This window comes from Zingiber officinale, chromosome 3B, assembly GCF_018446385.1.
Source record: "Zingiber officinale cultivar Zhangliang chromosome 3B, Zo_v1.1, whole genome shotgun sequence".
Lineage (NCBI taxonomy): Eukaryota > Viridiplantae > Streptophyta > Magnoliopsida > Zingiberales > Zingiberaceae > Zingiber > Zingiber officinale.
This window is the reverse complement of record NC_055991.1, coordinates 118,476,570-118,489,878: the sequence shown is the minus strand read 5'-3', so window position 1 is coordinate 118,489,878 and position 13,309 is coordinate 118,476,570. Positions and strand designations below refer to the sequence as shown.

Here is a 13,309-nt window from a genome sequence, read left to right as displayed (position 1 = left end):
ATCAAGTGGATCTTGGACAGTGGTTGCTTTAAACATTTGACTGGAGATCATACCAAATTCACTCAACTCACCTACAAAAGTTTAGGAACAATTGCCTTTGGTAACAATGACAAACTCAAGGTAATTGGTATAGGTAACATTGAGCTCAAAATTGACTTCATTATTACAAATATTTTACTTGTTGAAAATTTCAAGTATAATCTCCTTAGTATCAGTCAATTGTGTGACACTAGATATAAGGTTAGATTTTTGTCTCCAGAATGTCTAATCAAGCACCTAGATAACCCTATGATAAGTCTAAAAGGATTTTGAAAAGATAACATCTATGCAATTAACTTAACCACTTCTTCAATTAAGTGTTATTTAACACAAAAAGAAGAAACTTGGTTATGGCATAGAAGAATGTCACACACTAATTTTAGAAATATAAGTAAATTAAATGGATTAGTTAGAGGATTACCAAAATTACCTAATTTAGGCTCAACAATATGTAATGCCTATTAATAAGGTAAACAACAAAATCTACTCACAAACCAACTAATCAAACTCAAACCAACTCAATACTAGAACTTCTACATTTAAACTTATTTGACTCACATGGGGTCAAATCAATAAATGGAACTTTATATTGTCTAGTAATAATAGACAATTATTCTAGATTCACTTGGGTAAAATTTTTAAAAAATAAAGATGAAACATTTGAAATCTTTACAAACTTTTGCAAACAAGTTGAAAATGAAAAAGACCTTAAAATTAAAAGAATTAGAAGTGACAATGGGGGAGAATTTAAAAATCATAACTTTAATAAATTTTGTCTTGAAAACAGATATCATCACGAATTTTCATGTCCTAAAACTTCCCAACAGAATGGAATTGTAGAAAGGAAAAATAGAACTCTACTTGAAGCCTCTAGAATAGGGCTGCAAACGAATCGAGCCGGCTCGCGAGCTTTTCGAGCCGGCTCGAAATATATTTGATTCGTATTCGAATTTATCGAATTCGAGCCGAACTCGAACATGTTCGATAAGGTTTCGAGCCGAATTCGAATCTATAACATTTTGTTCGAATATTCGCGAGCCGCTCGCGAGCTTTTGTATAATTTTATTATTTTCTAATATGTTATTCAATAAATGTATTGTAAATTTGTAATGGTTTTAAAACTTTGAACCTGATGACTGATGAGTAACGATTCTGCAATCATGCTTAATGGGTTAACAAATTGCGGGTTAATGGATTATGGGTTAACGGATAATAGTTCATATTTATATTATAAGTTTATAACCTACCTAATCCTTTTACAAACCGGCGAACCCTAATCTTTTCCACAAAACAAGTGTGAAGACTGGCGGCGGAAGGTAGCTAGGGTTCTTGTCCAGCGATTGTGCTTCAAGTGCTTAGGATCTAGAGTTGGTGTTGGAGAAGGAGAAGGTGCTGGTGTTGGAGAAGGAGAAGGCGCTGGGGGACTGCTTCTTCTGCGTTATCGACGTCGAGAGTCGAGACTCGAGAGATTCTGATGGCTCTACTGCCTCCCCTTCCCCTCTGCTAGAAGATCAAGCGCAACTTCTCTTACTCTCACTGCTCGTGCCTACTGCCTCTTCTACGTTACCGGCGTCGAGAACTCCTGGTAGCTCTGCTGCCTCCCCCTCTGTCGGAAGATCAAGCACAACCTTTTTTGCTCTCACTGCTTTTGCCAAAGGCCACACGGAAGCTCTCTTCACCCAGTGTACTTTTGCTTGGAAAAACCTAAGATGTATGTCTTTTTTTCCCTCAATCTCTATTTTTCTTTGAAGTACATAATGGATTCAACCCTTTTCATAGTTATTTTTTTTTTTTATCATTTTTTGAAAGGAATTATTTTCTTTTTTTTTCTTAATCTTTCTGTTTGTTTTTTTTTCTTGAAGAAACAGTCTTTCGGTTTGTTTGTTTTTCTTGAAGAAACAATAGTTAAATATTGATTTTTAATGCAATAATTGTTGATTTTGATAACTTTAGAGTTACAATTTTTCATATTTAAATACAGTAATATTTCCATGCAAGTTATTTGTGTAATTTATGCTTTATTCTTGAAGATATGTTGATTAGGATTTAGGATACTTTGAATAATTTATTTCATTATTAATATTTTTTAGTTATACTTTCTCTTTTGATTTTCAAAGAAGATGGTTGATTCTGCTCCAGCAGCAAATTCAGCTATTCAAGCTTCATTAGATTCAAATGAAATCCCAGAACAAATCATAGATAAAGGGGATAGTGTAACTAATAATTTGATTGAGGATGGTAATTTGCTTCACAAGTCAAAGAAACAAAAAAGGTCTCTAGTATGGTCAGACATGATTGAGGTTGAGGATCCAAAAGGTGATAAGTACAAGTGTAAACATTGTAATCTATTCCTTGCAAAAATGAAGTCAGGTACTACAACACACTTAAAACGACACTTGGATCACTGTGCTAAACACTTGGAGTCTAAAAAGAAACTTGAAGATAAACTCAAACAACAACAACTATTGTTAGGCTTCGAAAGTGTTGAAACAACTATGTCACCTTTATTAGTTGATGGGAAATTTTGTATGGAACGAATGAAAGAAGCAGCTGCCACATGGATCCTAATGCATGAACATCCATTTACATTATTAGAAGAAGAAGGTTTTAATATGTTTTGTAGACGTGGAATGCCTGAGTGGACCCGTATATCACGAACAACAGCAAAAAAGAGTTGTTTTGCAATATATGAAGTTGAGAAAAAAAAAATTACATGGTTTGTTGAAAAATGTAACAAAGATCAGCCTCACGACAGATTTATGGAAGTCAAAAAATCAAAAAATAGAGTATATGGTTATCACTGGTCATTGGATTGACTCTTCATGGAAATTGAATAAACGCGTTCTTAATTTTTTTCATATTCCTCCTCCTCGTGGTGGTCCTCAAATTTCAGATACCCTTCTAAAGTGTGCAAGGGCATGGGAAATTGAAAATAAGATATATACTGTTTCCGTTGATAATGCAAGTGCTAATGATGCTGCAATTAAATATATGAAGCAAGATTTCTTGAAAATTAATACAAATCTGATTTGTGGGGGGAAATTATTCCATGTTCGATGTTGTGCACATATTTTAAATCTTATAGCTCAGGATGGCCTCAATGAAATTAAGGATATTGTTCATGTAATTCGTCAGAGTGTAGATTTCATTAGAAGAACAGATGCTAGACTCATTCAATTTGCTGAAATTGTGAAACAATTGAAGTTACAAGAAAGAAAATTGGTTGATGATTGTAAGACAAGATGGAATTCAACTTATGAGATGTTGAGAACAGCAATTGCTTTTAAAGAAGTTTTTTCAAGATTTAAAGATCGAGAACCTAGCTATATTCATTGTCCAACAGAAGATGATTGGGAGAAATTGCATAAAGTATTTTCAATTTTGAAAGTATTCTATGAAGCAACCAAAATTATTTCTGGAAGTGAATATCCTACTGCCAATCTTTTTCTAAATGAAGTCTATCGAGTAAAAGTAATCTTGGATGAGAAATCTTGTGATGAAGAAGAGTTTATTAGAAAAATGGTGCAAAAAATGAAGGAAAAGTTTGATAAATATTGGGGTGAATGCAATTTATTAATGGTTGTTGGTTCAGTTTTGGATCCAAGATGCAAAATGCGAGTACTTGAATTCACTTTTCCTAAACTTTATAACTCATTTGAAGCAGAAAGTAATATTAAAGAGGTCCAAAGGCTTTTGTATGCAATTTATAAGGAATATTCAGATACTGCTATTGAAAAGCTTCAAGGATCAAAAAGCAACTCTGAATCTCAAGATAGCAACACTGTAATTCAAAGTAATAGAGAACATACTACGTTTTCTTCTGGATGGACTGAATTCTCTTCTTATTTAAAAGAAATTGAAATGGTACAACCTGAAAAATCTGAGTTGGATGTGTATCTAGAGGAAGGGTGTCATAGGCATAATCCAAATGATGCATTCGATGCTCTTGGTTGGTGGAAGCTCAATACATACAAATTTCCAGTGTTGTCAACTTTGGCTAGAGATATATTAGCAATACCCATTTCTACAGTAGCTTCAGAGGCAACTTTTAGTGCTGGAGGTCGTGTTATTGACAAGTATCGTGCTTCTTTAGCTCCTACAACAGTAGAAATGTTGATGTGCGGTGGAGATTGGTGTCGAAAGCGACATGGAGTGACTAAAAAGTCTAAGGTATGATGTTAAAATATTTTGTTTATGTTTTTTTTTTGCTTCTAATCAGAAAATAAATTTAAAAATAAATGATACATTTTATCTTTATTATTGTAGGTTGAAAAACAACATTTGACAATTGATTTACCTATAAATAAAGTTGATAATTAGAAGTTGAATGGTTATGTCACGGATTGAGGTATAGATTTAATTTTTAGCATTTTATATTTTGAGTTTGCTAACTTATTTAATCATTTATATATTTTATTTTTGAATTCTGCACATATTGAAAAGATGGAAGCCTGGAATCGTGGAAGTATAAAGCTTTTTTTTTATTTTCTAAAGTCTTTGTATTGTTTTGTGTAACATGAAAATGCAATGGCAGGTGAACTTTGGATGCAGTAAGAGGAATGGAGAGCTTCTGGAATGACAAAAGGATGAAGAGCTTTGGAATAGAAGCATGAATGTGTAGCTTTGGAATGTAGTGGAAATGGAGATCTTCTGGAGTCTGGATTTGGGAGTTTGGGATGCATCAAGAGGAGGCTTCGTAATTAGTTGTTTTTTGGCCATTAATCTCATTTTAACTCAACTTTGTATGTGTTGAGTTGAACTTCTATTTTGTCTATGTTATGAGCTTCTGGAGTGGGACTTGAGAATTTGGATTTGATGTGTATCATGATTATCTCATTGTGGCCATTATTCTACTTTAAAGACTAATCTCATTCTGTTTTGTAATTTTATTGTGTATAAGTGTATATGTTATATGTTGTTTACTTATTTAGACTTTATTTTTATTTTGTATATGTTATGTGTTGTGTAGCTTTTATTCTGTTTTGTATTTGTATTTTGTTCATGTTATGAAATTGTTGTCAGTATAAGTGTATATGTTATATGTTGTTTACTTGTTTAGACTTTATTTTTATTTTGTATATGTTATGTGTTGTGTAGCTTTTATTCTGTTTTGTATTTGTATTTTGTTCATGTTATGAAACTGTTGTGTATTTGTTATGTGGTTTTATTTTTATTGTATTGCACATAATTTTAGTTTGAATATGACAAAATTTAGATTCGAATAATTCGAATCGAACTCAAACTTAAGACATTTCTAGTTAAAAGTTCGATTATGCTCGAATTAATATTCGAATAATTCGAATCGAATTCGAGCTCGAATCCTATTTCGAATCGAATTCGAGCTAAAGTTATTAGTATTTTCGAGCTTCGAATCGAATTCGAACATTATATATATATTTCGAGTTCGAATTCGAATATTAATATTTTTACATTATTCGGTTCGATTCGGCTCGTTTGCACCCCTACTCTAGAACGATGCTAAATGAATATAATCTACCTAAGTACTTTTAGGCAGAAGCTGTAGCAAAGCCTGCTATGTACAAAATAGAACAACACTAAATAAAACACATAACAAAACCTTTTTCGAAATATATTATAATAAACAACCCAATATAAAATACTTTAAAATATTTGGGTGTCCTGCCTTCATACTAAATACAAGAGAACACTTAGGAAAATTTACTTCTAAAATAGAAAATAGAATTTTTGTAGGATATTTACTAAATAGTAAGGGTTACATAATCTATAATAAGGTTACATTAAGAATTGAAGAAACCATCAATATAAAATTTGAGGAATCCAAACAAAACCTAGAACAAACTCAACTTCAACCAATTGAGTTTACTCAAGGCAATAGTAATCAAGAAGAAACCAATCACGAAGAGGAAGAAGAACCTCAAGAGAATCAACAGCCTAGAACCATAAGAGTCAACCTAAATCATCCAATTGACCAAATAATTGGTGATCCAGACCTAAGGGTCCAGACTAGGTCATCCTTTAGAAACCTGAGCCAAATTTCTTTGATCTCACAAATTGAACCTAAGACCGTAGCTGAATCTTTACTTGATCCAGACTGGGTCATTGCTATGCAAGAGGAACTGGCTCAATTTGAAAGGAATGAAGTTTGGGACTTAGTGCCACCACCAAAAAATAAAAAGATAATAGAAACAAAATGGGTATTTAGAAATAAATTAAGTGAAACTGGGGAAATTACTAGAAATAAAGCTAGGTTAGTTGCTAAGGGGTTTAGTCAAGTAGAAGGACTTGACTATGATGAAATTTATGCCCCAGTATCTAGATTAGAGTCCATTAGAATGTTGCTCAGTTATGCATCCCATAAAGGATTCAGACTGTATCAAATGGATATTAAATCAGCCTTTCTAAATGGACTGATAAAAGAAGAAGTCTATGTAGGACAACCACCTGAGTTTGAAAGTCTAGAACACCTTGACTATGTCTTTAAATTAAAGAAAGCCTTATACGGACTTAAACAAGCACCCAGGGCATGGTATGAAAGATTAACCTCTTACCTAATATCCAAAGGGTTCAACCAAGGTCAAATTGACCCAACCCTATTTGTTAAATTAATAAAAGAGGATATTTTTATAGCCCAAATATATGTAGATGATATAATTTTTGATTCAACCAACTCAAAATTTTTAGAAGAATTTACAAATCTAATGGAACAAGAATTTGAAATGAGTTTAGTAGGAAAAATAACTTACTTTTTAGGATTATAAATCAAACAAAAAAATGAGGAAAATTATATTTATCAACAAAAATATATTAAAGAATTACTTAAAAAATTTGGGATGAAAAATACTAAAGAAATAAAAACACCTATGGCAGTTAACACAATCCTTGACGACGATCCTAATAGAAAACCAATTGACTTAAAATACTATAGGAGTGCCATAGGTAGCCTACTATATTTAACTGCAAGTCGACTCGATATTTTATTTGCAGTTAGTATGTGTGCTAGATACCAAACATGTGCTAAAGAATCTCATTTGACTCAAGTCAAAAGAATCTTTAGATACCTTAAAGGAACTTCAAATGTAGGAATTTGATATCTTAGAACTAATAATTTTGAATTAATAGGGTATTCTGACTCAAATTACTCCGGGTGTAAATTAGACCGCAAAAGTATAAGTGGTGGATGCCAACTATTAGGTCCATCACTTGTCAGCTGGTTTAGTAGAAAATAACATTGTGTTGCTCTATCCTACAACTAAGTCAGAGTATGTAGTTATAGGAGAATGTGTTGCATAACTATTATGGATAATGCACACCTTAAAAGATTTTAACTTAAACCTTACAAATGTAAAAGTGTTAATTGATAATATTAGCTCAATTAATTTAACAAAAAATCTTGTGCATCATTCAAGAACCAAACACATTGAAATTATGCACCACTTTATCAGGGATCATGTCACTAAAGGAGATATTGAACTCAAGTACATTGAGTCCAAATCTAATTTAGCTGACATATTTACCAAACCCCTCCCTAAAAGTGAATTTAGCAATCTACGTAGATAATTAGGAATGTGTTTAATAGACTAGGACCCTCAAATTACAAAAACTATTTTCAAAAATGGTTGTTTTAAAATTCTAGGATAAAAACTTTATTTTTTAAAAAAATCTTCCATTTCTAGAATTTAAAATCAGTTTTAGCCTTAGACTAGAACAATTCCTTAGAAAGCATGTTCCCTTAGGGCTAGTACTTGAGCATCTCACCAACACCCTAGGATTCCCTTATTTGTGATTGCCGAATATAGAAAGGGGTGAGATGCATAAGCAAATTGCCTGGACTTAAGATGCTTATTTCAGTGCATCGACATAAGTATGAGCGTTAAATACCAAACAAACATTAATCAGGTTAAGTTATTCAGTTTAGTTAAACACTAATTGATTGCAATTAGACTTAACCTGACTAACCAAGTGAAAGCTGCTATCCTCTAATAGTCAGTAAGTAGCTAATTGGTTAGACAATTGTTGTAATGTCAGGTTCAAGGGGAGGATTAATTATTTTTATACTTATTTTGAAAAATATCTCTTTTTAAAATTTTTTTAACACAACCTAAGTTGTTTTAATTTGGATTTTTCAAACTTAGTTTTGAAATTTAAATTTCCTTAGTTGGATTGTTTTAAACTTAGGTTTGAAAATTAGTTTAGTTTCGAACTTTAAACTTTTCAAGCTTAATTTTGAAAAATAAACTTTACTCGATTTTGTAACTTAGATTTTTCATACTTCGTTTTGAAAATTATATTCTACTTAGCTTTAAAAAATTGACTTTTGAAAACATATTTTTGAAAATTTATTTTGAAACTTGGAGGTTACAAACTTAGGTTTGAAAACAGATTTTACTTAGTTTCAAAAGTTGGTTTTAAAAGTTGGATTTTATAAACTGAGTCTTGAAAAATAAAATCTTATTTAGTTTTGAAAACTTGATGTGAAAATTGGACTTAGCCTTCATAATCTCCCTTTTGTAAAAATGCTATATTTGAAAATTATGTTTGCAAAGCCTATTTCAAAAATTAGGTTAGATTTGTAAATTTTTTAGACAACTAAAAACTACGGTTTAAATAAAATATTCTAGTTTAAACTCCCCCAAGTCAATCTGATTTACATTTGTAGACTTCCTTGCATGTTAAATTATCATTTGTTCTATGTTTATTTTTGATGAATGTCAGAGGGGGAGGGTTAGGTGGTTAAGTTAGTTAAAAAATAAAACTACCTAATTTAAAATAAAGGCTAACTTAAAAATCAAATTGATTATGTTAAATTGCATATTTTTCACTAACTTAATCAGGTTGTCATTACATAAAAAAGGGGGAGATTGTTGGTGCGGTTAGCACTAACGATTTAACTCAAGTTTTGATGAATGACAAAGCAGGTTAAGTTAGTTTCATTTGTGTTCTAAACACTCTAAACCCAGCTAGGTCGACGGACCGACCGGATAGCTGGCACGAAACCCAGCTAGGTCGATGGGCTAATCGAATAGCTGGCAAGAAGTCTAGACGGGTCGAAGGATTGATCGGACGTCTAGCACGAAGTCCAGGTAGGTCGACGAGCTGACCGGATAGTTGGCACAAAGTTCAAATGGGTCAACGGGCTGACCAGACGTCTGGCGGGTAAGTGAAGGTAAGTCATTGGAGGAGAGTAACTATGAGGACGCGTTCCCGGGAAGGGAACTTAGGCGCAGATCCAACTTAGAACCATCTCAGACATCTGTGGCAAGCCTTCTTTTTCACAACTCTTCTCCCAATCTTCACGCATTCTTCTCCACCGAGCTCACACACACACACCAGATCTTGGAGGCTTAGCGAGGAGTATTGTTTCACTTTCAAGAAAGTCAAGAGTTGTATTCAAGCTAGAAGAAGAGCAAGCTAGGGTTTCTGTTGGTGCAATCTGTTGGAACCCCAAGGTTGTTTTGGTGTGATCAACAAGTTAAGTTAGGTCCTGTGTATTTTAACCTTTTGTCTAAGTGTACAGGAGCTTTGGAGCACAGGTACTCGAGTGGAAGACGCAGCTAGTGAGAAGGACGACAGTCCGAGGGACGAGGTGCTGCGGAAGAGTACACCGGCGAACGAGAAGGAAGCGTGTGGTGGTTCCGAGGGATGAAAGTCGGAGCGGAAGATTGCTCGGGGAGCAAGAGACGCAGCTAGCGAGAAGGACGACACACGGTGTGTCCGAGGGACGAAGACTGCGAATGAGTACGCCGGCGGATGAGAAGGAAACACGCGGCAATTCTGAGGGACGAGAAGCCGGAGGGAAGCCCACTCGAGAAGACCGGAAGTTGGGTTCGGGTGAGCCCTATTCCGGATGGCAGAGATCACCCAAGCGAGCGGAACCGGAGTTGAAGACCCAGACCGAGGCGAAAGAAGTCAACCGGAGTTGACTTAGGGTCTGGGGTGCCCGGACCAGTCCGGGGCGCCCTGAGCAGCCCGGGGCGCCCGGAACCCTTCCGGGCGCCCAGAACTTGAATTTTGACCAGAACGCGTCTAATGCGTTCTGAACGTTGGGGGATAAAGTTTTATCCCCCCAGGGCGCCCGGAACCCTTCCAGGCACTCCGACCAAGGCTATAAATATAGCCTTGGTCCAGAAGCTTTTCAACGAACTCTGAATTGTAATTCCAACGCTTGTAAGCTTTAGTCTAGAGTTGAGCTTCTGTTTTCTGCACTTCAAACGCTGTACGAGGCTTCTCCGCTAGAAGGAGTTTTTAAGTGAGCTTAATCTTCCTTGGATTAACAACCACATCGGTTGTAACCAAGTAAACCTTTTGTATCTCATCTTTTTAATGCTTTTTATTTATCCACTCTACTTTATTTATGCAAGTGTTAGCTTAAAGAGTTCGAGAAGGGTTGTTTTATTTTTTATTTTACAGGACTATCCAACAACCCCCTTCTAGCCGACCGCAACGGTCCTACACAATCAACCTAAGTTTTGATCGGTACAATCATGGTTTTGACGTGTGTGTCAAAGAGTTTAAGTTAGTCTTTCATAGGTATTTGATATGTGTGTTTGAGTCTTGCAGGACTTGGTGAAACACATGAGGAGCTTGGTGCAGCTAAGCTTGGGAAGCTCATCCTAGGGCTCGGATCCTTGAGTCGGTGAAGGATGGTGTGGAAGACATCCGAGGGACCATCGGACGAGGAGCAATGGAGTAGAGCCGAGGGAAGTGGACTTCAAGGCAACGTGAAGGATAGTATATGGAGTGGAGTCGCGGGCTCGGGTGCATCTGAGGGACGAAGGCCGAGGAAGAGGACTTCAAGGGCGACTCCGGAGAGGATGAGTGTGAGTGTGTAACAAGGTGCAGTCCAGTCGGTTACAACTTTTAGCAGTCAACTGCACCAGTCGACAACATGTTTTAGCAGTCGACTGGCAGCGAACAGAAGCATTCTGTTCGTTTAGTCGGTAGCGACCAATCGACTGCTAAAACTAGCAGTCGACTGGTAAATGACCGTTGACCAACTGTTGGTACTACGAAGTAGCCGTTGGCTACCTCCAACAGTAGCATCAGTCGACTGATGGTTTTGCCAGTCGACTGGTACCGAGATGAGTTGATATGATGATCAACTCTCTCCTCTTATTTATAGGAAGCTTTGGGGCTTGAAGGAGGTTACTCATGCTTGCTGAATAACTCCTTAGCAATTGTCCAAAGCTTCCTAGTATACTCTCTTCCTCCCAAAACCTAAACTTCATCATTGTAAAGAGGAAGAGATCCTTTGTGGCAGGTTTGCTCCACCGAGAAGTTGAAAGCTCTAGCCGAAGATTGCCGGGGATTGATCCACCGAAGGATCAAGGGTTCGTCCACCTCAAGGACGCATCATGGAGTAGGAGCAAGAAATCTCCGGACCACGTTACATCGAGCTTGTTAGTGATTTGGTATTCTTTCTTTATTGTTTTCATTAGTTAGTTGTATTTCCACTTGCGCACTAACTTGTAGGAGAAGAAACGCGATTTGGGGGTGACCTAGCTATCCAACCCCCCTTCTAGCCGACCACCGATCATTTACAAGTGGTATCAGAGCAAGGACACCCTTCAACGGACTAATCGCCGAGAAGAGTACTTTATCAAAATGACCGGCTCAAACATTCATCCACCCAAATTCGAAGGAGACTTCTCTTGGTGGAAGAAGAGAATGAATGTATTTTTCGAGACTGATTTTGACATTATGCTAATCATGAAAAATTGTTTCGAAGTGCCTAGGGATCAGGACAATAAAATACTTGAGAAAAAAGGTGGAGAAAGAAGCAAAGGGAAGAACATTTAGCGAATTCTAAAGTCATACATCATCTACTAAATGTCCTTCCCCAACAAGAAGTAATAAGGGTTGGAACCTACTCAAGCACCAAGGAGTTATGGGAAAAGCAAGTGGAGCTTCATGAAGGGACATTGGAAGCAAAACTAGCAAGATGGGATCTCCGAACTCAACTCAACAATATCAAACTCAAAAAAGGAGAAAAGGTATCAATACTTCATGTTAGGATTAAAGAAATTTTGAATGTACTAACAAGTGTAGGTGAGAAGCCTTCAAACCGAGATATCTTGATGAAAGCCATCAATGCCTTCCCAAGAACCTTGACATGGAGCTCCATTGTAGATTCATTCTACATTTCAAAGGATCTAGAGAAGAGCTCTCTAGATGAATTCTTCTCAACAATGGAACTTCACGAAACAAGAGTTGAAGGATTAGATGGAGAAGCCAATAGATCAAGATGAGTAGCCCTTGTGGCAAACAAGGGAAAGGGTAAGAAGAAGAAGTCTTCATCCCCACCATCCTTTGACTCCGAAGAATCAAGTGCCTTAATGGATAGCGACCAAGAGGCGTATATGGTAAGAAAAATGATAAGAGCATTTAAAAAATTTTTATCTAACAAATCTCATGCTAGGAAAAGTTCAAGAAACAAAAGTAGGACAAGGAAGATCATTTTCTATAATTGTCAAGGAGAAGGATATATAAGAGATGATTTTCCTCTCTGAAGAAGAAGGAAGGAAAAAAGGAGGAGGAGAAAAAGACAAAAGAAAAGGGGAAGAAAGTCAAAAATCTAAAGGCGACATGGGATGATCCATCTTCATCGGAGGAAGAAGAGCACCATGTGTCCCATTTTGCTCTAATGGGAATTGATGATGTAGCCTCCACCTCATCCGAACAAGAAGAAGGAATGAGCTCAAGTGAAAGTGAAGAAGGGAGCTCAAGCGAAGGGGGAGGGCAAGCTTCGGATTCGAACGTCTCGGTAATTGAGGTATACAATCTTCCTCCTCATGTTTTAATTAAGATTATTAAAAGTACAAATAAGGATTTGTTTAAGGAAAAAAGGAAAAATAAAACCTTAAAAAATGACATTTGCATGCTTAATGAAAAATTAGAATCCGTGTGTTCTAAGGACAATGATATGCATACTTCTTCTACAAGTTCAAATGATTCATGTTTAGAAGAGGAAAATAAGAAATTAAGGGAAAAGGTAGAATACCTTACCAATGCCCTTAAAAATATTTGAAATTGGCTCTAAAATCCTAAATATGATTATTGGGAGACAAAGGGAAAGCTTTAAGAAAAATAGGTTAGGATATAATGAACCCAACAATGAAAAGACTTATCATTGTCTACTTGCTAGGGGCAATCAAAAACTAAGACCATAGATAGAAAATGGATCCCCAAGGAATACTTGATCAACCCAATTATAAAGAACCTCTATTGGGTGTCAAAGTCAATCCTCAAGGGTTAGAGGATTTTACGTCAAGTCAACCATGGAAATCATAAT

General features: G+C 35.9%; 1 protein-coding gene across 1 annotated transcript; it reads left to right on the top strand.

Annotated features, from left to right (window-relative positions):
* Window positions 1-2,159: 2,159 nt before the first annotated feature.
* Window positions 2,160-4,618, top strand: LOC122055163 (zinc finger BED domain-containing protein RICESLEEPER 2-like). Its single transcript, XM_042616547.1, has 3 exons — window positions 2,160-2,409; window positions 3,125-4,209; window positions 4,574-4,618. The coding sequence occupies exons 1-3, from the start codon at window positions 2,160-2,162 to the stop codon at window positions 4,616-4,618; spliced, it is 1,380 nt and encodes a 459-aa protein (XP_042472481.1).
* The last annotated feature ends 8,691 nt before the right edge of the window (window positions 4,619-13,309 follow it).